At 44.7% G+C, this 27,523-nt stretch overlaps 1 protein-coding gene across 15 annotated transcripts in view; it reads left to right on the plus strand.

The window, feature by feature from the left end:
• The window catches only part of tnc (tenascin C), a 350,428-nt gene that overhangs the window by 316,343 nt on the left and 6,562 nt on the right, over positions 1-27,523 (plus strand). For 9 of the 15 annotated variants that reach the window (XM_038781949.1, XM_038781950.1, XM_038781952.1 and 6 more), the window contains 9 exons: positions 6,132-6,404; positions 8,588-8,860; positions 11,633-11,755; positions 12,240-12,383; positions 14,097-14,216; positions 16,316-16,459; positions 20,437-20,567; positions 23,842-23,977; positions 26,239-26,390. In XM_038781949.1, the coding sequence (XP_038637877.1) occupies positions 6,132-6,404; positions 8,588-8,860; positions 11,633-11,755; positions 12,240-12,383; positions 14,097-14,216; positions 16,316-16,459; positions 20,437-20,567; positions 23,842-23,977; positions 26,239-26,390 (1,496 nt within the window). Of the gene's footprint in view, positions 1-6,131; positions 6,405-8,587; positions 8,861-11,632; positions 11,756-12,239; positions 12,384-14,096; positions 14,217-16,315; positions 16,460-20,436; positions 20,568-23,841; positions 23,978-26,238; positions 26,391-27,523 lie in introns of those variants that run through there. The other 6 variants (XM_038781951.1, XM_038781957.1, XM_038781961.1 and 3 more) reach the window with 3 other exon arrangements.

Here is a 27,523-nt window from a genome sequence, read left to right on the forward strand (position 1 = left end):
TTCTTCCCATGTCTGTGTGGGTTTCTTCCAGGTCTCCGGTTTCTTACCACAGTTTAAAGATGTGCAGGTTAGGTGGAACATAGAATGTACAGTGCAGAAGGAGTCCACCTGGCCCATCAAGTCTGCAACAGCCCTCGGAAAGAACACCCCACCCAAGCTCACATCTCCACCCTATCCCCACAACCCAGCAACCCTACCCAACCTTTTTGGACACTAAGGGTAATTTAGCATGGCCAATCCACCTAACCTGCACATCTTTGGACTGTGGGAGGAAACCAGAGCACCCGGAGGAAATCCACGCAGACACAAGGAGAAAGTGCAAACGCCACAGAGACAGTCACCCAAGGTCGGAATTGAACCCAGGTTTCTGGAGTTGTGAGGCAGCAGTGCGAACCACTGTGCCACCATGCCACTAAATTGCTCCATAGGGTGGGGTTACAGGAATAGGGTGGGATTGGGTTTAGGTAGGGTGGTCTTTCGAAGACTTGAAGGGCCGAATGCCCTCCTTCTGCACTGTAGGGATTCTGTGATTCTACGATATTGATGCAAAATCCTTTCAAGTACATGGGTGCACAAAAGTTATAGTATCACTGTCCCATTGCACAATTAAAACTGTAGAATTTTTTTAAGCAAAGGTCAACCACCTGACCATACAAAATTAGTTCCAATGATAGCAAAAATTCTTCCAGGAAAATAAATTAAAATTCAACACTGTTTGCTTAAGAAGAATTACATTAAGTAAAATAATTCTCATGGTGCTGAAATTGAATAATTTTACTTTTTGGAACTACAAAGCCACTCCTCACATATTCCTACATAGTCATTGTGGTGCCATTAACTTTCTGCATTTCTGCATTTACCATCGCCTGCTTGTGTGAAGAACTTTTTAAATTGCCCAATTATATAATAGACCCATCCAGCTGCCAAAACTCTGCAGTCAGCGCCTCCAGATATATTCATCCCACACTCAGAATGTCCTTTTTCTTCTTGAGAAATGGGTATGTCCCAAATTTCAGCAGGGTCCAACCAGTCTCCTGCTAAAACTGTGGGCCGAGATCAAGAGGACGCCAGGAAAACAGTGTAAGTGGTCAGCTTTAGCCATTTTCACAGGGAATTCCACAGATCACAAGCAAAACTCTGAAACTACTCCAGGTGTCATCATCGCTCCAGGGTTGGCCTGGTGTCTCCAGGAATTGAAGATCAATCTCCAGGACACTGCTGTGAGCAACCCTCCTTGGCTGACAGTCAAGCATTGTACAATTGGGGAATGCATTTCTTGGCTGTCCAATTGGCATGGGGAGGCACTGCGTCCCAAGGATGATGCTCTGGCCAATGGCTGGACCATAGGGGCAACTCATTGGATGGAACTTCCAGAAATACACTTGAGCACAGTTAACAGCCCTAATCCCAGGTGCTTGTTTCTACCTGGGTAGGTCGAAAGCAAAGGTGGCTAGAGATGAACCACTTTGCAACTGGTGGACCTGTTGCTTTTAGTGTAGTTCTAAAGATTAAAGCTAAATTAAAGAAGAGTCTTATGGAAAGAAAAAGGTGAAGTAATTGTGGCACAAGTGCTTTTATCATGCAGTGCAGTTACTGCAAATGATTTGAAAAGTTCCCATCTAACCAAAAGAAGAAAAGCCAAAGTAAGTCTGTTAAGGATAATGGGGTGAAACTGGTCTACCCCAGCTGCGCAAAACAAACTTGTACCAAATTGATAGTCTGGTATAAGCTGTGCCCGTTTTTATTTTCCCTTGTTTTTTTTGGAAACGATTGTTAAGGTTTTTAATTTCAAACCAAGTAACAGCAACAGCGAGACTAGGAAGATTCCCCAAGAGGTATTTAAACTACCGTTCTGTGAACTTTTGTGGAAAGAAGATCTGGCATGATGAGAAATCACTGGTTAATTTGCAACGAGCTTCTCTTCGTGCAGCCAGATTGGAACCAGTTTCACCCACTATAAAAGTAAAATCCAATCATGGAAGAACCTCGACCAGTTTTACAATGATCAGATTATGGGGTGTACGATTTTTGGGGGTAATGTGAAGCAGCTGATAGTGAAAGACAACCTCATCTAAAAATCAGGAAATATTAGACAGACTACCAATTTACTATCCTGCTTTATACCATCAACACAAAGATAAAATTCATCCCGATGCTTTTCTTTTTTTTAAAATAAATTTAGAGTACCCAATTAATTTTTTCCAATTAAGGGGCAATTTAGCGTGTTCAATCCACCTACCTTGCACATCTTTGGGTTGTGGGGGCGAAACCCACGCAAACACGGGGAGAATGTGCAAACTCCACACGGACAGTGACCCAGAGCCGGGATCGAACCTGGGATATCAGCGCCGTGAGACTGCAGTGCTAACCTACTGAGCCACCGTGCTGCCCCTCCGATGCTTTTCTTAATTGCTTTTAAGTTTCACATCTACCGCCTCTTTTAAGTTGAGACTCAGGAACACTAAATTGCTGCATTTATACTTGGGACATGAAAGCTGATTTTTAGTTCACACAAATGGACATTGCTGGGGATTCCAAAGTAATTCTAGTATCATTATGGAATTAACTTAAATTCTAACTCGTTTGGCACTGGAATGATTCAGGGGGAAAGGGTCTCAAGTCGGTACTTTTTAAAAACTTGCAGCCAAATAGTTATCACAAGTAGTTATAAGGGGTCTTTTTCAGGTTGGAGAGCAGTAACCAGTAGAGTGGGACACAGCGACACAGCGCTGGGACTGCATCTCTTCTCAATATGGGTATTAATGATTTGGGAAAAGGATCAGAGAGTACTATGGCCACATTTGCAGATGATACCAAGGTGGGAAGGCAGGCAGGTTGTAAGGAAGATATAAATAGTTTATAGAGATATATTGACAGGTTAAGTGAGAAATTTGGCAACTGGAATTCAATGTGGGAAAATATGATAGTGTTCATTTGAAAGAAAGAATGAAAAGGCAGATTATTATTTAAATGGAGAGAGACTGCAGAAAATTATAGCAGAAAGGAACTTGGGGGTTCCTTGTTCATGAAACCCAGAAAGCTAGCATACAGGTGCAGGAGGGAATAGTGAAGGCAAATGGAATGCTGCCTTTTATTTCAAGGGGCTGGAGTATAAAAGTAAAGAGGTATTGCTGCAACTGTACAACATCCCAGTGGGGCCGCATTTAGAATATTGTGTACAGTTTTGGTCACCTTATTTAAGGAAAGTTATATCATGGGACGCAATACATTGGAGGTTTACTAGGTGATCTCGGGTATGGAGGGACTGCCATCTGAGGAAAGATTAATCAGGTTGGTCTGTAAGCTTTGACTTTCAGAAGAATGAGAGGTGATACGATTGAAACATATAAGGGCTGGGATTCTCCCCTACCCAGGGGTCGGGGGGACCCGGTGTAGTGGAATGGCGCCAACCACTCCGGCGTCAGGCCTCCCCAAAGGTGCGGAATTCTCCGCTCCTTTGGGGGCTAGGCCCGCGCCGGAGTGGTTGGCGCCACGCCAACTGGTGCCAAACCCGGCGCCAGTGGCCTTTGACGCCCGCCGCCCGGGCTGGCCAAAAGGCCTTCGCCGGTTCGCGCATGCGCTGGTGCGTCAGCTGCCGCTGATCTCACCACCGGCGCATGCGCGCTGGGGGATTCTCTTCTGCCTCCGCCATGGTGAAGGCCGTGGCGTCGGCGGAAGAAAAAGTGTGCCCCACGGCACTGGCCCGCCCGCCGATCGGTGTGCCCCGATCGCGGGCCTGGCCACCGTGGGAGCACCCCCCCTGGTCCGATCGCCCCGCGACCCCCCCCCCCCAGAACCCCGGGGGCCCGCCCGCGCCGCCAATCCCGCCGCCACCAGAGGTGGTTGAAACCATGGCGGCAGGAGAGGCCTCTCAGCGGCGGGACTTCGGCCCATCGCGGGCCGGAGAATCGCCACGGGGGGCTCACCGATCGGCGCGGAGGGCACGCCGATCGGCGGGGCGTGATTCCCGCCCCCGCCAATTCCCGGGTGGCGGAGAATTTCTGCCACGGCGGGGGCGGGATTTTCGCCGGTCCCGAACGATTCTCCGACCCTGCGAGTGTCGGAGAATTTCACCCATCGTTCCTCGGGGGTTAGGCAAGGTAAATGTTGGGAGGATGTTTCTACTCATGGGAGAGTGCAGGGCCAGAGGGTATAGTCACAGAATAAAGGGTGGTCATTTAAGATGGATTTGAGGAAGAGTCTCTTCTCTCAAGGAATGGTGAATCTTTTAAATTTTTTGCCCCAGGAAGTGGAGTTCAAGTTCTTGAACATTTTCAAGGCTCAGATTGCTAGGTTTTTAAGCAAGAACATCCTTCCTCAGATAAGGACACCAAATTAGCACACAATACTCCAGATGTAACCTCACCAATGCCTTATACAATTGCAGTAAAACATCTCTATTCCTATAATCAAATCCTCTCGTTATGAAGGCCAACATATTTTTTGCCTTCTTTACTGCCTGTTTACCTGCACACTTATTTTCAGTGACTGATGCACGAGGACACTAAGGTCTCGCTGAGTATCCACCTCTCTCAATTTACACCCATTTAAATAATAATCTGCCTTTCTATTTTTGCTACCGAAACAGATAACCTCACATGTATCCACATTATACTGCATCTGCCATGCTATATCTGAAGGACGATAATGAACAATTAGATCATAGAATCTTACAGCACAGAAGTCATTTGGCCCACCATGCCTATAACATCTCTGTATGAACTGTAAGAAACCACGTGTGGGAAGATGAAATAGCTAGTCTAATTAAAACAATACTTGGGGCTGGATTAGCACACTGGGCTAAATAGCTGGCTTGTAATGCAGAACAAGGCAGCAGCGCGGGTTCAATTCCTGTACCAGCCTCCCTCAACAGGCGCCGGAATGTGGCGACTAGAGGCTTTTCACAGTAACTTCATTGAAGCCTACTTGTGACAATAAGTGATTATTATTATTATTCAGGATTCTTGTTGGACAAACGTAAAGAGATAACATGCAACACGTAACTGTCCTTTAATGCCATACCTTTGCATGTGTTAGGAATGCTGCTTGTGAAAATACTTATAATTTGCACAAATTGCCATGTACCCCTTATTTTCTAAGAGCCTGTCAATAACGTAGTAACCACTTTCTGCATGCAACGTTTAATGATAATCATCTATGGTAGTGATCATGGAATGAAAATGCTTAGAGTGTGACAAATTTCCTATTGTTACTTTGTGGTTAAGTCGCAAAACAGAATACTATCTTTACTCTTCAGATGGTTCCACTGGGCTCCCGCTGAAATCAGCTTGCAATTTTTAAATATGGGCTTCACATGTTGCAGCTGCATACCGGAATCATGTTGATCTAATTCCCTTGATACAAAGCACAACCTGAATCTATTGATGAGAGTTCATGCACCTTTTAGTCTCTGTGCAATATTTCCCTGCTCGCTAATATAGCAGGTCATGTAAGATCATGAGCCATTTGGGTTATTTTTGCTTCTCACCCTTGCGTCTCCCAAATTAAGTGACTCATGTTGACATATGATCCCATGAGTCCTGACAGTCCTTTAACATGGCCACTCATCATGTGTGTACCGATGTGTTGTTGGCTGACTGACTTTGGGAGACACCTATCCTCATTGATATCCACACAAGTCCACTTCCACTGGATAGCAATTGAGTGGGAGCTCTGGTTGATTATTTTGTTTATCTCTTCCTAGTCTAGGAACACTAAGGCCAATTGTACTACCCATTTGGGGGCCTGGCTGAAATCAGCTAACTCAGGGCATCGAGGGTATGTATATATCGGTGATAAAGCATCTAATGAGAGCCCAAATATCTTATTCAAAATGTTCCCTTGAGCTGAAAAGGAGTTGCTTCAGTAATGACCTCCCTAATATCATAACACTCATTTTTGGAAGCTGTTATCCTTACATTTAATGTTAACTAGTTTCTTCATTTTAGGCAATTAGTACATGGCCATTTCTGCGAATCTCTAAAGTGCGGGTGCTGAATAAGTTCATAAATTTAAGTCAATAGTTGTGAAGTCATAGCCTGGTAGTGTTTTATAAGAGCTGTAGACAAAGCATGAATATGACAGCTGTCTTTCATTTATGTTCTTCCTGAAATAATTCCCTGTTTCTCCAGAGGAAAAGCCCAAAATGGAAAACCTAATGGTTTCACACATAAATTCTTACGGATTCAAAATCTCATGGAACGCAACGGATGGGGCCTATGAAAGTTTTGTTATAATGGTTAGAGATTCTGGCAGGTTGTTGGAGCCAATGGAACACAAAGTGTCAGGAGATCGTCACTCCATTGACATCAAAGGCCTGATTACTGGGATTGGTTATGACATTAATGTCTATGGTGTAGCCAGTGACCAGCGTTCTAAGCCCCTATATGCTAAGACGGCAACAGGTATTTTTAATCAACTGAGGTCTCTGTTGCTTGTTTGTGTGTGTCTTTATTGACAAGACGTTTTGTTCCTCTTTCAAAGTAATACATGAACTCTCTGCAAACATTATTCAGACTCAGAGCATTCACCAGTAACCTCTTCACATTAATGGTTGTTTGTGCGGTGATTTTTTCAGAATTAAACTATTTAAATAAGTCTTAAGGAAAAGGGCCCATAGAGGAAACAATCCGTTTTGGATTATTTCAATTGCAAAGCAAAATTACATTAAAATTTGATTTTTTTTTTTAATTAACATTGTGAAATATCTTCAGAGTTAATGGGGGTGAGGAATTGTTCTACACCAGCAGTGCAAAATGGACTTGTGGCAAATCGGCAGATGGTTTTTCACTGGGTTGCTTTTTATTTTCCCTTGGCTTGAAAAACGTGTAGCAAGATTTTAAAATTTTGAGCCAAGTAAAAGCAGCAGAGAGATGAGGAAACCAGTCTTCACAAAGAGCTTGAACTATCATTCCCTGAATGTCAGTGGAAAGGAGATCAGGGGCAGTGAAAACCCAGCAATTCGCTACTAGCCTGTTTTGAGCTGCTGATGGAGATGGGTTTCTACCTCTGTGAGGAGGGAAGAGATTAAACACACACTGCACGCGATGTGGAACGAGCCTAGATTTCGGTTCACGTGGCGATCATCAATCACACAAGTGACGGAATTCTACATTATTATTTCCTTTTTTATGAATGAAAATAATGCAAATCCAAAATAAATGGAGCAGTTTTTATTAAAACATTAAGGTGTGAATTGACTTTTTGAAATCTCGATCCAGTTGCTGAAGGACAGGAGCTCACACCATCTATCTTTATAAGTGAAGCCAAGGTGGTGTGAAGCTGCAAAGTGACACTCTGTCATTGTACAAATATTTTGAGGTTAGGTTTAACGGTACTATAGGGGAAGCTTTATTTGGTCCTTGAGTGGCATTCCTGAATGCGCTTCGAGCTGACACAGTCCTAGTTGGGAAAAATATTCAATTTCCTCTGGTTCCTTATCTTGATGAAAATGAAAATAAAGGTTCCTAGTAGTCAATAAATCACACCAGCATTCACAGGTAACCTTTTGGTGATGACTTGTGCCATGCTGAGGGGAATCTGAATTGAAGGCCTGCTGAAAATGCAACCTTTATGTTTGTGCATGGCCATTTCCAATTGCTCGATCGTTGTTACAGTCTTCTCGTGAAAGATTGCTTTAAATAAGAATGCTGGCTTTTAACCTTTGTCAGATTGTGTCTAAACCTTTTACCTGTCTCCTTAGAATGGTCCCGGACGTAATCTCTGAAACAAGAGATTCATAAGGAAAATGCTGACTGATAGTGTGTTCAATGTGCTGTGTATATTGTCTTTGATTACTGAAATCTATTATCCAGTTGTGGACATACTAATTCCAATATTCTTCCAGCATTCATGTTTGTTACTGGGACAATATAACTGCTTATGGTTGTACTTAAATATTCCTTTGTTATCCCCCTTGTTTCCAATAACCAAATTGTTCATTTTGTGTGTCTAAAATGCTCCTTGATGCTTTCTTTAAATTTGGTATTGCTTGCTTACAACAATCTTATGATGACATTCAGTCAATGCTTCTACAAGATCTAATGACTATCCGTGCCTTTGTCATTGTTAATTCTCCATTGCTCTGTATGTGTCTCATCTTCCCCTTACGCTGTTGCTTGGGTTGATCACCATTTTCAATAAGCCAGACTCATTCTGAAGCAAAGTGGACTGAATCAGGGTTGGCTGGAACCAGGAATGAACTGGAATCAACCCAGATTCAGCCACAACAGAGAAATTGCATAACCTGTCATTAGGGAGTGTTTCTTCCTTTTAGATATGCACAAATAACTAATAACTAAATTACATTTTAGGTTTTTGACTTATTTTTTCCTGATTCCAGATTGCTAACCAAACCAATCGATTTTGCAATAAACCTATTGCACAAATTTTGGAAAATACCCAACCAATATGTCTGTAACCAAGTCGGACAACTGTTTGCTTTCATTGTCTGTCATCCTTACTATCCTGTCAGAGAAACTTTTGTTTTTTGAGAAATTAACATTGGCGGAATTAACATTAACGTTATTACCTATAATTGATCAAAGTGAAGGAAAACTGGAACTTATGTAACTTGTTTCTCCCTCAGAGGCCGAACCTGAAGTGGACAACCTAGCCGTTTCTAATGTTACCTCAGATGGCTTCACACTTTCGTGGACAACAGACGAGAATGACTTTGATTACTTTAAAATTAGAATTAGGGATTCCGGGAAGGAATCTGCTCCTCTGGATTATACAGTGTCAGGTGATTTACGAACGACTGGCATCACGGGCCTGTCTGATGGTACTCAATATGATATTTCCTTGGTTGGCATTGCAGAGGGACGACATTCGCAGCCAATAAATACCATAGCAGCCACAGGTATTACTTGTATTTTTTGACAGACTCTGTGTTTATTCCTCTTTCACAACTAATCGACGAGTGCTTTTTCTCCAGGTTCAACTTTTCTCCCCCCAGAAGACTGTTGATAAACACAGAACAGATTGCATCTTGCTTTCCTAAACCTCACTTACAAATGTATCGACTTTATTTTTGTCCCTTTCGAATTTCCTTCTGCTACCTTTCTTGCTTCAACCATTGGACATCCCTGGTGTGTTATCAAATAGCAGGAGGCAGCTTTCTGTGAAGCAGAGGGCGTTGTATCAAGCAGGAGACGCAACTGCGTAGATCAAGGAGCACAGTGCTGAGTAAAGTGCCCCAGTTCTATCCAATCGTTCTGTAAGCTGGTTGGTGAAAACCAAAACACAAAGATTTACTTTACTGAGAGAGTTTACTGACTTTGCTCAGTCTCCTAACTCTCTTCACCCCAGTGTCCCAGCCAACCCCTATTTATTCTCTTTTGAGCAAAGCTAATTAAACAGACTTGTCCCCTATTTATATATGCTCAAAGTACTTAAATAAACAATGCTCTTCACCTGTGTATCCTGACAGTATCATTAACAAACTACCAACACAGCATTGAAGAATATTTCATTCTGCAGTATTAGCGATGTCACATGATTCAAAAGATAAGTGCGGGCTGCACCAATATCTATCCTGCCACTGGCAAGGCCTTCATCCAGAAAATACAGTTTAAAAAAAATAAATTTAGAGTACCCAATTATTATTTTTCTAATTAAGGAGCAATATAGTGTGTCCAACCCACCTACCCTGCACATCTTTGGGTTGTGGGGGTGAAACCCACGCAGACACGGGGAGAATGTTCAAACTCCACACGGACAGTGACCCAGGGCCGGGATTCAAACCCAGGTCTACAGCGCCGCAGTCTCAGTGCTATCCACTGCACCACCGTGCTGCCTTTCCAGGACATGTAGTTGATTCAGTTTGAGTGGCTATGCAGGAATTATACAAACCTTAGAATAGATTTGTGCAAACGTCCTGAGTCAACATCTAACTCTTTCGCTTTAACAAAGGACTGAATTCGACTGCATAACATGGCAATTCGGAACCTATGCTCATTTGTTTGGTGGGGAAAGGAAGTGGTTGATGGTGGTTTGGGGAGGGCAGGAGGCTAGGGCTGAACAGAAGAGATTCTGAGGACAAAAAACTATTCTGGGCGGGATTCTCCATCGGTGTGGGATCCTTCACTTCGCCAGCAGCGTACTCACGCCCGCGATTTCCCGACGGCACGGGGGGGTGGCCACAATGGGAAACCCATTGGCCGGCTGCCGAGACGGAGGATCCTGCTGCCGGCGGGGGCATGATGCACCAGAAAACTGGTCTGGCGGGACGGAGAATCCACCCAGGGTTTCTTTCTCTCAAGATCTTTCCATCAACGCAATGTATAACCCAATAAATTGTGGGTCTTGAATCAAGCAGCCAGTTTTCATTCTATTATTTCCCCTGTCAGTTATTATTTGAAGCCTCCTTATTAAGAATTTGTGTATTCTACCTACTAAAAGACATTTTTTAAATCATTTAGTATCAGAATGTTTAAAGACTATCACTCTTGATGCTGATGCATTTATTCTTACCATTTGCAGGATGCTTTGAACAAATTTGCTATCCAGCTGGCATATTTAAGTCAATCTTGTCATGTTTATTTTTGCCATTCTTTGATTCTGCAGCAATGTCTTGCCTTTCAGCGCACGTGCAGAGCTGTCAGTGAAGTATAACAAGACCACCAACTCTCTGCACCTCCTGCATCCTCCACTAAGCCAGCTTCTGCTTTTCTTTCATAATCATGAGCACATTTTCCATCTTGCTTCATTTACAAGAACTGTTTATGCAGCTGCTGTGTACACAGCGTTGTGCATCTACCATCCCGCTCCCTTTCCCTCTATTGGGAAGCATTTCAGCCGCGACTCAGTTCATTGCTTTTGCTGATTGACTTGCACTGTTTTTCTCAAAGGATGGGTGTAAGAACCAAAAAAGACATTACAAAGACAATCAGTTGAAAGGATACTTTCATGAAACTTGGTCGGCAAACATTTTTGTTTGGTGGGGGGGGGGGGGGGGGGGGGGGACCAGTCGTGTTCTGCACTGTTTTTGTCACAATATTGACATCATACAGTCATCAGCCCATCGTCTCTGCACCGGCCATCAAGCACCAAGCTATTCTAATCCCATTTTCCAGTACTTGATCCGTAGCCTTGTGTGCTATGATGCTTCAAGTGCTCATCTAAATCATGAGCAGTGTTTCATTTTAACATGTTTGCAAACAAATGGACATGCAATCCCAGTTAAATTTTCATGGAGATGATTAGCCTCTGTTAGGATTTGCTAAACTGGTCCACAAAGTTCTAAGCCTGTGATACAAATGCCTTGCTTTTGCTGTGTATTATGGTAGTTAGTGATTTATTATTGTGAGGCCTTATTAAAACTGCCTTTCCATTGATTTTTATTTTCATTTACTGCTCTAAAATTTGCTTTGTCTTATTCGTGTTCTGTACTTTTGTGATCGATTGTATTTTGTTTCATTCTTAAAGTAATGCTACATATACTTTCAGATAAGATTCTATATTGAATGTGTGCCAAGGTAAGATGTTCAAATTGTGACATTGGAAATCAGTGTTTCTGATTGACTAATCTGTGTTTATTGCGTCTTGTCATGGTTTTCCTCAGATGTGAAAGAACATCCACTTCGAACTCAATTGAAATATATTTGGCTTTCTTTTCCAATCTCTCTGACAGGATTAGGAGCTCCTAAGGGTATTCAGTTTACAGATATCACCGATACCACACTGACAGTCAGGTGGGACCTTCACAGAACCTACATCACCAGTTTCAAGATCATTTATGTGCCAACTGATGGAGGTAAGATGTCTCGTTGGTTTTTTTAGACCCTCTAGTTTATTCAGTGCCAAACAAAAATCAAATCCACATTCAATCAGTTACTTTACATTGTAATGTAGAGGGTTTTCAGCCCAATTTGATGAAAAGTCACCACAGCCAAAAGAGCCCAAGTCTCTTGTACTAGTCATGATACTTGCACCAAGTCTCCAATAATTCTGGGATTTATCAGTGACTTTGCAAGGGGCACAACCTTTACTTGCCCATTATACTGCCTGAAATGATGGTAGAAGCCGATTCAACAGTAACTTTCAAAAGGGAATGAGATAAATGCTTGAAGGGGAGAAAATTGCAGGGCTATCGGAAAACAGTTGGTGAGGGGGGGGTGCAAGGGGGAGGGGGACATGAGTTGGGCGTGGAGTGTAACTCTTTCAGAGAGCTGACACAGGTATTATGGGTAAATGGCCTCCTCCAGTAAGTTGCTATGATTCTATACTAATGTTCACAGGTGCAAGTAATACTGAGACAGTTGATGGCAGCAAGACTCGAATTACACTGCGGAAGCTGACCCCCGCCACTAAATATGAAATCAAAGTCATCGCTGTTAAAGACTTTGAGGAAAGTGAACCAATTTCAGGCACAGTAGATACAGGTAAGCTAACCCAAAAAGCAATAGCAGAGTAGACCATCCATATTGTATCGTTTATGAACTAGTGGCTGTCTGCCCAAAGTTTATTGTGCAAGTGCAGCACTCTCCTTTGGATATTTTTGTGCATCTGTTGAAGTAACAGGAAATAATACCTTAAGTAAATGTTGATATTTAATGGTTTGAATGACTGACAATAAAGCAATTTAATTCATCTTGAAAAACTGTGGTCCAACAGACAGGGAATTTCTGACAACACGTACTGTGCCAGAATGGGCCTCACTTTCACTTCTGTTTTCAGATTGGGTTATTCCAGGAACTGTCCCAGAAACATTTCAAGATCGCAGTAATCCAATCAATCGGGGAGTATGATCCCTTTCTGTTGACTGCCTTCCATAGTGCTAATCAAGCCAACTTCCAAGATTCAAACCAAAACATTCCTTGAAAGTATAGCTCTAACAACCTGCTGTCAGGATGAAGACAACAGCATTTTGCACGCTAAATTCAGGGAACCTGGCCATTTGCTTTATGCATGGCGGTCTCCATAGAAGAACAGGCTATATAGACTTGACTACAACTGAGCATAAAAGTGAGAGCAATGTGCAGAAATTGCTGCACATGAACTGGAATTCAGTAATAACTGGTATGAAAGGGCCTTCACTGCAGTTACAGCGCCCTAATAATAGTTTGTGGATTCAAAATAAGGAGGTGGCTAAGACTCCCATCTTGTTATGAGAGTGTGCGATGAGCTTTCCAAATCTTTCTCACTGCCTGAAAGGGTGATAGAGACGGGAACCCTCACAGCATTTAAGAAGCATTAAAATGAGCACTGGAACCGCTGTGGAACAGAATCTACAAGTGCTGGAAAATGGGATGAGAATAGACATATGCTTAACGGGCGGCACAGACACAATGGGCTGAAGGGCCTCTTTTTGTGCATGATGCTATCTAAATAGAAAGCGAGGCCCTGACATTTAGAATTCTATGGGAGTGCATTAAGGTCTATGAACAAGACCTTGCGTGGCAAAATATTTTGTTCATTTTCCCTGTGGGGAGTAATAGTTTAGCACCATTATTCTGCTGGTTCAGGGAGCCTTGACAATTAAATGAATAGGATGGGAATATTGGGAAACGGACCCCGGAAGTGTAGAAAGGTTTAGGTTAGACGGGCAGCATTGTTGGTGCAGCTTTAGAGGCCAAAGGACCTGTTCCTGTGCTGTACCTTTTTTTGTTCTTTGTTCTTTTATTGAAGTTCTGGTCGGAAACAGAGTATAACTCTGGGAATATAGAATATTGAAGTGCATTTTTGTGATGATTTGTTGCGATTGTCGTTTTAAGACCAACAGGGCAGAGTAAGGATCACCTGACTTGGGGGACCAATTGGGATTGAGAGTGGGTAATCACGCCAGGGGGTGGAGTCCTCTCTCAGGCAGGAGACATGTAGGGGACTAGGTGCAACTGGGTGGCTGCTGTGCAGTTTTTCTAATTAAGTCGATGCAAGTGGATCATTGCAACTTTAAAATTATACATTGCGATTGTGTGTACAAACCATGAACACATATCGCAACATCATCGCAAATAACATGCTTAAAATGAAAACAACTTTCAAGAATTGTGTTCTCAGAGGTAGTTGAACAATATGATCATTCTATTTTTCAAGAATATAGATTGCACAGGTTTGAAAGTAACATATTGTCATTTTCTTTCCTTGATTGGTAGCCTTGGACAGTCCGTCAGAATTAGGAGTTACAAAGGTCACCGATTCTGAAGCCCTGTTGGTATGGAAGCCCACTATCGCTTCAATAGATGAATATATCATCACCTACAGTGCTGAGGATGGTAAGGGCAAATCAGTTAATTGGGTTAAAAAATCAATTTACGATTAAACCTTAATCATGTCTTGGGAGATTTATACGAAAATGGTTTATGTTATTTCATAAAACTTTCTGGGGTTGGTGTTATTAGTGGTTTTGACACAAAGCCTAATGGATGAATGGACCACCTACCCTATGACAATATCATAAATGTCTTCCTGAGACTGCCTCGGATAAGCAATAAAATATTTATGACTTCTAAAGAGGTGCCAACCAGAGGAAATCATCAGGCAGACATTTACAATGTTGTTACACATGTTCCCATAATGGTCCTCTGTTCCATTTACATTGCTGGTCTGTTAAATAATTAATATTTGGAGAGTTAGCAATTCCTGCTTACTTTTCACAGTACTTGCGTGCTTAAGGATAATCTGCGGAATTCTCCAGCAGTGGGATCTTCCGGCCCATCGACAACGCACCAATGCCCATGGGTTTCTTGACGGTGTGGGGTGGCCACAATGGGAAACACCATTGGCTAGCTGTGGGAATGGAGAATCCCGGTACCGTTGGGGGAGCGCCACACAGGAAAGCTGACTGGCAGACTGGAGAATCCCACCCGATGCATTTCTTTTGAAAATCTGTGAGATAATGAGGAATCAGATTTACTCTGGGAATTAAAACAGTAGGGAGGAAAGAAAGGCAACAGCTTTGATGGCAAGTGCTCCTCCTCAAAAGTAAAGATTAAAATTAAAATTCACTTCAATAAGGATCGAACGAAAGTAAAAAGGGAGAAGGAGAGAAGCACAGAGAGGGAGTTAAAAGAGAGTGAGACCTGAGAACTACTTAATTTTAAAAGAAGTTGTATTATGTAGAAAATGTGAGGTGAGGGAAATATGAAAGGACAAAAGAATATCCAGATAATTAGGAGGGTGTAAACACATGGGAGAGTTACATACAAACAAAATAACCAATTAAAAGAAAAACATAGACCTCGAGATGAAAAACTGGCTTTGCCGTGAAATCTTTTAACCCTCTTAATCTTCAAATAACACAATAATTATTTGCATCTCACAGAAAATCAAACTTTTGTGCAACCTCACTGATCTGTGGAGCTGAATAAATATCAACAAATAGAAACCTTGGGAAGGATTCTCCTACAACTGGCCGGATGGCCTGACGCTGGCGGTAAGAGTGGCGCGAACCACTCCGGCTTCAGGCCGACCGGAAGGTGCGGAATCCTCTGCACTTCCGGGGGTTAGGCCGGCGCCAGAGGGGTTGGCGCCGTGCCAACTGGCGCCGAAGAGGCAGAGCGTGTTGGCGCATGCGCAGAACTGCCGGCATGGTTCCGCGCATGCGCAGACCGGCCGGCGTGTTCCTGCGCATGTGCAGGGAGGTTCTTCCCCGCGCCAGCCATGGCGGAGCCCTACAGAGGCTGGCGCGGAAGGAAAGAGTCCCCCCACGGCACAGGCCCGCCCGCAGATCGGTGGGCCCCGATCACGGGCCAGGCCACCGTGCCCCCCTCCCCAGGGCTGGATCCCCCCGTGCCGCCCCTTCCCCCCAAGGATTCACCTAGCTAGCCTACAAGCATTGTAGTGTTTTGCAGGCAATACCTTTTGAAGTGTAGGTGCTGTGGTAATCTATGAAACACAGCCAACCAATTTGCACACAGAAAGCTCCCACAGCCAGCAGTGTGTTAATGACCAGATAATCTGTTTAGTGGTGCCTGATAAGAGATAAATATTGGCCAGGACACCAGGGGGAAATCCCCTGCTCCTCATTAAATAGTACCTTGTGCTTTTTTACACCCACCTGGCACAGCAGGCAGGGCCTCAGCTTAATATCTCATCCAAAAGACTCCACCTCCAGCAGTGCAGCACTTCCACAATGCTGCACCATAGTGTCAGCCTAGATTTTTGTGCTTGTGTCTCTGGAGTGAGATTTGAACCCACAACCTTCTGCCTCAGAGGCAAGTATGCTAACAACTGAACCAAACAGACACAGGAATTAATTTCCTGATGCATAAATAAAAAAAGAAGTTTAAATTTTAGCTTTGAAATGAAAAAGTGTCGCTGCATTTCAATTCAATGAAACCAGATGTTAATGCTCTTTTCTTTTCATCCTCAGATTCTCCAATAACAAAGCGAGTTTCAGGAGACCTGACACAGTTTGAACTTGACGCTCTTTTACCCGGCACCCTATACACTGTCTGGATCCACGCTGTGAAAGGCTCTCTCGAAAGTTCTGCCTCATCCACTACCTTTATGACTGGTGAGTTCAACTCTATTTTTGCAGGGCCAAGATTTCCACTGGTTTCACTCGTTGGTGTAAGACCGTTTACTGTAAATGTGTACTTCCTTTTCAGTCTGTGCGATTCCGTGGACAAAGAAATGTTCCCAGTGGCAAATTGAAAGAATGCTCACTGATGCATGTTAAAAAAAAAAATATTATCCACTTCCATTCGGTGTTTTCATTTGTTCTTGAGGTTTGGGATACACAGTCTCAGCAGTATTTAGCATCCAGCCCTAATTTTCCTGAGTACATTGAGCGTCGAGCACATGGTGCAAGGAGTCACAGGTAGACCAGACCAGATAGGAGGTAACCAATCCCTTTTATTACGACTCCAGCCCAGACTCCAACAGTGGTTGGGATACTGGGCTGAAACTCCAATATTTTCTTTTAATTTTGTATGGTTGTGAGGGAAGGATACCTAGCGCCAGGAGTGATTGCACAAAGAAATGGGGATATGAGGCTCAAGCTATTGCCTGAGGCCCGCCCCGCTATTCTCTGTCCCGACCGGCTGAATTCCCGACTGCATGGTTCTAATCTGGTCCTGTGGACTTAGTCCACAGCTGACAGTCGGCGGAAGGCCGATTGGAGGGCAGGGGGTGCCGAATTCGGGACTGGGGGCTATATGGGCGGGCGGTCCAGGTCGGGCGAGTGGCAGATGCAGGGCACTATTTCGGCGGTACAGGTCCGCCTGAGTCCTGAGACATGGCTGAGTCCGCCATGGAGCACAGCGCGGCTCCTGGAGGCCGCTGCCATGCGCATGCGCGGTTTCTGACCCTGAAGTGCGGGGGGCTGTGCCGGCAGCTGAAGCTGTGAGCTCCACGGCAGCTGCCTGCTAGCCCTCTGTAAGGCTATGAATCTGTGGCCTTTTGATGCCAGTTTTCCTGGCGTAAAAGACCACAGCTTTCACAACGGCGTGGGGACTTAGTCCCAAAAACTGAGAATCCAGTCCATGGTATTATTAAACAAAGCTTTATTACTAACACAGTATTAGAATCTTTAACATCACACCTGAAAATAGCTTACAATTACCCCTTAATAGCTTGCAATTATCCCTTAAACAATTAAAAATTCATTCTCCCTGTGTTTGCGTGCGTTTCCTCTGGGTGCTCCAATTTCCTCCCCCAGTCCAAAGATGTGCAGGTTAGGTGGATTGGCCATGATCAAATTGCCCGTTAGCTTCCAAAGATGTACAGATTAGGTGGAATTACGGAGATAGGGTGGAGGTGTGGGCCTGGGTGGGGTGCTGTTTCAGAGGGTTGGTGCAGACTTGATGGGCTCAATGGCCTCCTTCTGCATTGCAGGGACTCGAATGCTACTCACCACAGCTAATACAATACCCTTACGTGTTATCTTTATTCCCACTGAAACAACAGGAAAATAGACTACCTCAGCTCTCAATCCACCTTAAATAGCAATGGCACAGGAGAATACTTGCTTTACAGAGTCATTCTTTGAGAAATAAGTCACTTATTACTGCTTTGAAGAACAGATCTGACTCCAGTCCAAACCCCTGCAGAAACTCTGGCTAAATCTTTTCAAAGGCTGTTTTCAACTGGCTTGTTTCAGCTCCCTCTTTGTCCTCAGACAAGTCTGCACTGCTTTCAATACATTTAATGTCTTTTAACTGAATTACAGTGAGAGCAAAGTGCTTTACCTGGTCTCAGCTTCATCCAGAATCAGGGGCGGGATTCTCCGACCCCCCGCCGTGTCGGAGAATCGCCTGGGGCCGGCGTCAATCCCGCCCCTGCCATGTCCCAAATTCTCCGCCCCCGAGATTCGGCGGGGGCAGAAATTGCACCGCGCCGGTCGGCGGGCCCCCCGCAGCGATTCTCCGGCACGCGATGGGCCGAAGTCCCGCGCTGACTAGCCTCTCCCGCCAGCGTGGATTAAACCACCTACCTGACCGGCGGGATAGGCAGCACAGGCAGGCGCCGGAGTCCTGGGGGGGGGGGGCGCGGGGCGATCTGACCCCAGGGGGTGCCCCCATGGTGGCCTGGCCCGCGATCGGGGCCCACCAATCGGCGGGCGTGCCTGTGCCGTGGGGGCACTTTTTTTCTTCTGCCTTCGCCATGGTCTTCACCCCACGATTCTCCAGACTCGCGCCTCAACATCTTGCCTCTAACAAGGGGGACCTGCTTTTAAGCGCTCCCTCATCACTCTCTCCAGTCACACACAAGCACGGCAGCGTGCAGACGTGCTCCTCACTTTGGGGATGCTGATCTGGAAAGGCTTCCAGATGTTGAGAGATGGTGCATCCTGTTCCCTCGAGGGGTCGGAGAGCCAGCAGCAGAGCCACCAATACCACCTGCGAGGCAGTGGCAGCAGCTGTCAGTGCCGACAGCATGAACAAGAGGACCAGCGTCCAAGTCGGAAGAAGACCATGAGCACTAGCTTTTACATGTATCTCCCCTGTCAGCCTGAGGGCTTTATGATTGGGGGAATGCCCCACTGACGTTCCGCTCTAAGGAGTCAGACCCCACCACAAAGCTCATGACTTCCCCATCCCCACGTCCACCTGGTTTCCAACCCCCCCCTCACACAAGGCCTCCAATTCCCCAGCCATAGAGTGACAGCTCATCTGATCGTTTTAAGAACTTTGTTACTCATGGAGCTTTCTGTAGTCCCAACCCAAAATCATGAAGCGGCACCAAGTTCAGCACCAGGCAGAGCATATAGAAAATCCCACAAAACTTCATCGCGCAATATTGTAATATTGAAATAAATCCAGAGCAGATTTTTAGAAAGCCTGGTCTAAAGCTCCTGATCAATCTGCAAGTGACACTAATTCTCTTGCCCTCAGGTACCTGTTCTACTGCTTTGCATTGTGAACAAGGAAATCCAACTGACTACTCCTGACTACTCCTTGGTTGTGCATTCACAAATGTACTTCTGCATTTCACGGGTGTTGTTTGGTTTTCTTAGCACCTTTAATATAGTAAATCACCCCAAGGCACTACGCAGTAGCGTTAGAAAGTTTGACACCAAGCCACTTGGGGGAAAAGTTTGGTCAAAGAGGTAGGTTTTAAATTGTGAATTAAAGGAGGTTAGTGAGATGGACAGGTTCAGGGAAGGAATCCAAGAACTTAAGGCCCAGACAGCTGAAGGTAAGGCAGCCAGTGATAGAATGAAAGAAATCAATGATGTGCAAGCGTCCTGGGCTGGGGTAGACGTACATGTTAGGTGGATTGGCCATGATAAAATTGCCCTGAGTAACCAAAAAGGTTAGGAGGGGTTATTGGATTACGGGGATAGGGTGGAAGTGAGGGCTTAAGTGGTTCAGTGCAGACTCGATGGGCCAAATGGCCTCCTTCTGCACTGTTTGGTCTATCTAACACTGGAATCTTGTGAATATTCCTACGAGGTTCTGGCCTCAGTATATCCGTTTGCTTTGATATTGCTGCTCAATGCATGAAGCCCGCACTTTGAGAGCGAACAGCACTGATTAAAATACAGGGGGGGATTTATCGACCAACCCACTGCATGTTTTCCGGCGGCAGAGGTGGCCCGCCAGCGGGATTTTCTGGTCTCGCCATTGTCAACGGGATTTCCCGGCGACGAGGGGTGTATCGGTGGGACCAGAATATCCCGCCAGCGTGATCACCTAGTAAACTCTGCCCACAGTAACAGCTCAAGATTTGGCTGTGTACAGAGTGTAGCGGGGAACCAAAAAGGAATAGCATCTGAGAATATTAAAAAGGGAATGCAAACGGGGCCATTAACAGGAATCTTTAAATAATGTACACAATCATGGTTCAAAATCCCTCAATCCTCATTAAGAAGCTAATTTAGAGTGGTGATTGTTTAAACAATGAACTAAAAGCTTTCTTGGCTGCAGTACAGTCAGCTGCATGGATAACATATTGGTGAGTATTTCAAATGATCGTTGTCGGATGCACTGATCAAAACGCAATCAGTTTTCATTATTTTAATGGTGGCGTATTTTTATTCCCCTTAAGCCATTGATCCACCCAGAGACTTAAGAGTCGGAGAAATTAAAACAAGTGACGCACTCATTTCATGGAAACCTCCACGAGCTCAGATCGATGGGTACATTCTGACAGTTGAATCTGAAGATGGAAAAGGACAGGTAATTCCTCTGAGGCAGAAACCCGAAACTATCGAATATTGGGGGCGCGATTCTCCGCAAAGGCGGAGAGTCGTGAAGGCTGCCACGAAAACGGCCGTGTTTCACGGCAGCCTCCGCGCCCCTCCCGGGACCCGATTCTGCTCCCCGTCGGTGCTAGCATCGCGGCCCCGTGAACTACGGCATCGCGGGCTTAACGAATTTTGCTAAGCCCGTGCGCCAATGTTAGTGACGGCTGACGCATATGATGACGTCAGCCGCGCATGCGCGGATTGGACGACTCCAACCCGCGCATGCGCGGATGACGTCATCCACGCATATGCATCAGACCCGCGCATGCGCGGTCCGTAATGCCCCTCAGCCGCACCGCGGACTTATCCTGCGGGGCGGCGGAGGGAGAAAGAGTGCGCGGGAATCGGACCCGCTGCCCGCGATCGATGCCCACCGATCGCGGGCCTATGCCACCCTTGGCACGGCCGTGGTGCGGCCGTGCCAATCGGTGGCATGGTTGTGCAGAACGGCACTCTGCCGCCGTTTTCACAAACTTGTATAGCAGGTGTATTAAAATTCGTGAAAACGGCCGTAAAGGCCTTGGAAATCGGCCCATCGGCCAGGGGAGAGTCGCTGCTCGCCGTAAAAAAATGGCGAGCAGCGATTCGTGTCGGGGGGGCGGGCGTGGGGGGGGGAGAATAGCGGGAGGGCGTCGGACCAGCGTCGCCGTAAACGTTTGCGCGCCCGCTATTCTCCGCCCCGTCGTGAGTGCGGAGAATCGCGGCCTGGGAGTGGCATTCCTGTTGTTCACCACTCTTCTGCTCACATTGACTTTATTCACTGAAATTGGAGAAGTCGGGAAATTCAACCCTCTGCTGATCAGAATTTTAAAAAGCAAAACATTCAACACTAAATAAAGAGCGAAATCGTTGGGTCGAATTTGTACCTGAATATTCAGCATCTCAGACCTCAAACTTTTATAGAACGTACAACACCGAAACAGTCCATTTTGCATGGCCAGTCTATCTCACCCTTCACATGAGCAATAGTCCTGATCCCACATTCTTAGCTAAGGAGACCAAAATTATACACAGTACTCCAGGCGTAATCTCACGAAGTTCTACACAATTGGAGCAATACAGCTTTACTCATGAACTGTAAACCGCTAGCAATAAAGACCAACATACTATTTGCCTTCCTAATTACTTGCTGCACCTGGTAGCTTTCAGTGACTTATCAATAAGTACACCCAGGTCTCTTTGGACATTGACACTTACCAATCTCTCAACATTTAAGAAATATTTGTATTTCTGTTATTTTCCCATCAAAGTGGTTAACTTCATTTTTCCACATTATATTCTGTCTGTCATGTTCTTGACCACTCATTTCACCTGTCTAAATCCCCTTGAAGCCTCGCTGCTCATTACTCACATTCTTACCTAGTTTTGTGCCATCAGCAAACTTGGAAATATTACACTTGATTCCCAAACGCAGATCATTGAAAATGGCCTGTTTATTCCTACTCTCTGCTTCCTGTCCTGTTAACCAATTTTCAGTCAACACTAAGATATTACCTCTCATCCCATGTGTTTTAATTTGAATACTAACCACTTATGTGGGACCTTAGTGAAAAGCTCCTGAAAATCTAAGTACACCATAATCACTGGTTCCCTCTTATCTACTGTACTAGTTGCATGCTCAACAGAACTTCAACAGGCTTGTCAAACATGATTTCCCTTTCATGAATCCATGTTGAATCTTCACAATCCTACCTTTATTTTCTAAGTGTCCAGTTATAATAGATTCTAGAATTTTCATGATGTCAGGCTAATAGCCCTGTAGTTCCATGTTTTCTCCCTCCCTCTTTTCTTAAACATGGGGTTACATTTGCCACCTTCCAATCTGCAGGAACTGTTCCAGAATCGAGAGAATTTGGGGAGATGACCACCAAAGTATCCACTATATTCACAGTCACCTCTTTCAACCCTCTGAGATGTAGATCATCAGGTCCAGGAGATTTATCAACTTTCAGTCCCATTAATTACTCCAGTATTACTTTTTTACTCAGTTTTTTTCAGTTCCTCATTCTCACTAGTCCCTTGGCTCTCAACAATGCCTCAAGGATTTTTGTATCTTCCTAAGTGAAGACAGAAACCCAATATTTGGTTAGTTTTCTGCCATTATTTTATTCCGCATTAGAAATTCTCTTGTCTCTGCCTGTGGTGGGCCCACATTTGATTTTGCTCAATTTTTACTTTTTACATAAGTAACGATGCTTAAACAGTCCATTTTACGTTTCTCGCTAATTCACTTCCATAATCTATTATTCCTACCTTTGTCAGTTTCTTGGTCCTCCTTTGCTGAATTCTAAAATGCTTCTAATTCTTTGGCTTACTATTAATTTTGGTAACTTTATAAGCCTCTTCCTTTGATCTGATACAGTATTTAATTTCCCTTGGGAGCCACAGTCACCTTTCCTGCTGGGTTTATTTGCCTCAAAGGACTGTAGATTTGCTATAGATCGTGGATTATTTATTGCCTTCCTACCATTATAGTTTTTAACACAGTTTTCCAATCTACCACATCTAATTTACCCCTCACCCCTTCATAGTTTCATTTGTTTAGATTTAAGACCCTAGTTTTGGATTGAACCACATTCTTTCAAACTTATGTAAACTTCCACCATATTATGGTCACTCCTCCCTAAAGGCTGCTTTACAGCAAGATTATTAATTAGCCCTTTCTCATTGCACAATACTATGTCTAAATTAAAATAAAATTTGATCGTCTGTCATTTTCCACAAGTTCTTGTTCACGCAATACTGTCAACCATCTATTTTGATCAAATTTGTCCCATTCCTTTGGTAATTTGAAACCAAATTTGTCTGGTTATTTTCTAATCTCATCAATGTTGCCAAAAAGCATCCTAATTTTTCAACTACCTTTTTGGGTTACTTTTTAACTGGACCAGCATTTCACTGATACCACAAACTGCAGCAGGATGAGCACTAGTGGTCACCGGAAAATGTGACCTCAATGTAACCATGGAGATGATGTCCTGAGGAATTTTAGGACCAGTGAGTTGTTCCTCAGTGATTAAAAATGCTGAGCCACTTGAGCAATCAGATATATTCCTTTGAGACACAAGTCAGATTAATATTTTGGCAGTTTTTAAAAATTATGTCTCAGCTAATTTATACATCTTTTACTGTTCACGTGTATGTATTTTAATTAAAGTAAAGAGCTATTTTTAAAAAGCGGCTTTTTATTTTAATTGGTGCAACAGAAAGTTGAATACTTTGGAGCGGCAGATATCTCATACAACATGGGTCAACTGGCTCCATCAATGAAATACAATGTGAGACTTCAGGCATACAGAGGCTCAGAAAGAAGCAATGTAATCGAGACCATCTTCACAACAGGTATGGGCAGTGTATCAGTGAGTATGCCAATGATGTTGTTACTTGTATCCTTAATCAGAAAAATAGGAATATGGACATGGCAACTCTGTCTCATCAATCCCAGTTCTGAACTTTCTCCCGATCCCTCAATACTTCCCAAGTAAATGACTATCTCCCGTATAAATATATCAATTGAATCTGCACTGTGGCATTGTGGAAGAGTGCATTCCTTGCCAATAGGAAATTACTTAACACATAAATAATATCACCTCATTTACCCTTTAAAAATATATGTACAATCCACTAATTTAAAGTAATTCGCTGAACAGTGCCTGTGTGTAATTCAGTTGAAGCCCCCACAAATGTAATTGTGACTTGACATGGTTATCATTAAAATGAAAATGTCACCACAGTCCCAGAGGACCATGGGTTGCTCACCCCGTTAAAAGAGAGCTGACTGATGGTTATTTAACCTGAGGATCACCACACCTCAGGCGAGGGGCAAAGTTGAGAAGACAGGGCCCTCATCAATATCCTCAGCTGGTACGGGAATTGAACCCAAGCTAGTGGCACCGTTCCGCATCACAAACCAGCCGTCCAGTTAACTGAGCAAATTAAAAAATTACCATCCCTGTTTGCAAATCCTTCCATGGGACAGTCCCTCCATATTTCTGCAACCTGCTCCAGATACAAAACCTACCAACCAACTCTGCTACTTCTGACCTCTTGAACATCCCTAATTTTAATTGCTCAACCCTTGGTGGCTATTCCTTCAGCTACCAAATCCCTCTGATCAATAATTCCCTCGCTAAAGTTCCTCACCCTCGGGGCAGGACGGTGGCGCAGTGATTAGCATTGCTGCCTCATGGCACCGTGGTCCCAGGTTCGATCCCAGCTCTAGGTCACTGTCCGTGTGGAGTTTGCACATTCGCCCTGTGTTTGCGTGGGTTTCGTCCCCACAACCCAAACATGTGCAGGGTAGGTGGATTGGCCACGCTAAATTGCCCCTTAATTGGAAAAAATTAATTGGGTACCCGAAATTTATTTAAAGAAAAATAACGTTCCTCACCCTCTCACTCCCTCTCGCTCTCCATATCACATTCTCAATATCCCTCTGCCCCTGTCATTCTCTCCCCATCTCTCTCTATTTTTCTCCATCATCTCTCTCTATCTCCCCATCTCGCTTTCGCCCCAACTCTCTCTTTCTCACCCATCTCTCTCTTTCTCCTCTGTCTCTCTCACCCCTCCTCTTTCTCACACTTCCTCTCTCTGACCCCTCCTCTCTCATCCCGTCTCTCTCACCTCCTCTCTCTCACCACCCCACTCTCAGCCGCCTCACTGTCAGCCCCCCAACTTTCACCCCCAACTCTCACCCCTCTTTCTCATCTCAGTCTCCTCCCTCTCTTTCTCTCTGTCCCCCTCTCTCCCTCACTCCCCCTCCTTCCCTCACACCTTCTCTTTCTCACTCCCTCACTCTTGTTCCCTTCATTCCTTCCCTCCCTATCATTGCCTCTCTCCCTCTTGTTCCTTCTCTTGAACCTCCCCCTTTCACTCTTCATTTCTCGCGCTCTCTCTATCTCTCGCGCTCTCCCTCTCACCCTCTTTCTCACTCACCCTCTCTCTCACATTCTCACTCTCGCATTCTCTCACTCTTTCTCACACTCTTTCATTCTGTCTCGCATCCTCACTCGCCCCCTCTTGCCACTCACCCTCTCTCTGACTCACTCTCTCTCTTTCACTCACTCACCCTCTATCTCACTCACACTTTCTCTCTCTTTCACCCACTCACCCTCTCTCTCACCCTCTCCCTCACACCCTCTCTCTCACTCACCCTCTCTCACATTCTCACTCTCGCATTCTCTCACTCTTTTGCACTCTTTCTCTCTCTCGTAACCTCACTCACCCCCTTTCTGCCACTCACCCCCTCTCTGCTACTCAACCCTCTCTGCCACTCACCCCTCTCTGCCACTCACCCCTCTCTGCCACTCACCCCCCTTCTCTCTATATACACCTTGCTTCCCCCCTTTTAGAACTTGCTTCTTTGATAAAGCTTTTGGTTAGATGTCCCAGTATTTCATCATGTTGCTTAGAGTCAAATGTGGCTCTATAATGCTGTGATGAAGCATCTTGGAATGTTTTGTCACGTTAAGTGTGCTGTATAAATACATAGAATTTCATAGAAAACAGAAAAAAATGACCTTGCAGGGAAGCTATTTCGGTCAAATGGACATTTCACTCCGCATTGTTACTGGAATGATGTACTGCTTTCCTTTTTCCTGCAGCTGGCTCCTTGTATCCATTCCCCAAAGATTGCTCTCAAACATTGTTGAATGGTGAAGCCAATTCCGGCATCCATACCATTTTCGTGAATGGAAATCGTTCTCAGCCACTCCGGGTGTACTGCGACATGACCACTGATGGAGGTGGTTGGATGGTAAGATAGCATTTCTATTTGTGGGAAACTCCTCCTGTTTATCGCTTCGGTGCAATGGTCGGTGCCAATGCACAGCAGAAAACCCAATTCCTGCTGATCAGCAGGAAGAATTTCATCCTCCTATTTGTGCCTCCCACTGTTGCCAAATGCTGCAAATTCTAATGAAGTCATTAGTATGAAAGCTAGAAAAGGAGAGATCACCTAATGGATTAATTTAATGGAATTTATTGGCGTACGTTTACTTACTGACAGACTCTCTGTGGATGAACTGTGATTCTGAGGGTTTGCTGTTTGATTGTGGTAGAGATATTGCCAGCAAGGGTGTGACCAGAGGTTGTGACAGCCCTGTAGGGAGTGTCTACCTCGCTGTGTACCACAGGAAGCCAGCAGCCACAACGGCACTGCACTGGTCAGCTATTTCGAAGAGAAAAACGAGGGAAAGAAATGGCCAGGCTGATTAAAAAAAACGAAGCCATGGAGATGTTGATTCCGAACAGAACAAATGTACAAAAGAAAGATCACAGTGCCACCTGGTATAGGAGGACTGAATGGTAGCTATAGTAAGTAAAAGTAAAGTCGCCATAGTTCCAGATGACCATAGGCTGCTTTCCCCTTTGAGGGGTAAAGCTGATTGGCGGTGATTTAACCTGGGGGGCACCGCACCACAGGCGAGGGGCAAGGTTGAGAAGGTACTTTGCCACCCCCGGACCACTCCCCCCCATACCTCAACCAGTACAGGTATTGGAGCCATGCTGCTGGCCTCGCTCTGCATCACAGGCAGCTGAGTAAAGATCTCCACCATGAGGTCCATTCCAGCAAATCAATGCTAGAAAGAAAGCTATTAAGTCATGTTCTTTGGAATACTGTATAATTCATGCTGGCATTAAAGGTCAAAACTTAACATGTTAGTATGAGATTCCTTCATTCGCTATTTTAATGCAGGCATTAACCCGATTATTAATCTCCACTGGAGTAAAGGCTCAGGAAGTGCCATACAAACACCATGAGCATTCGTCCCCTTGTATTCTGAGCTGTAACTGCCAGACTTTGGTCTGCAATTTAGTTGCTTGGCCAGTTAAGAAGCCTGGGCTGGATTCTCTGATTCTGCGGCAATGTCCGGAGGATGCATCTGG

The sequence above is a fragment of the Scyliorhinus canicula genome, chromosome 21, assembly GCF_902713615.1.
Source record: "Scyliorhinus canicula chromosome 21, sScyCan1.1, whole genome shotgun sequence".
Lineage (NCBI taxonomy): Eukaryota > Metazoa > Chordata > Chondrichthyes > Carcharhiniformes > Scyliorhinidae > Scyliorhinus > Scyliorhinus canicula.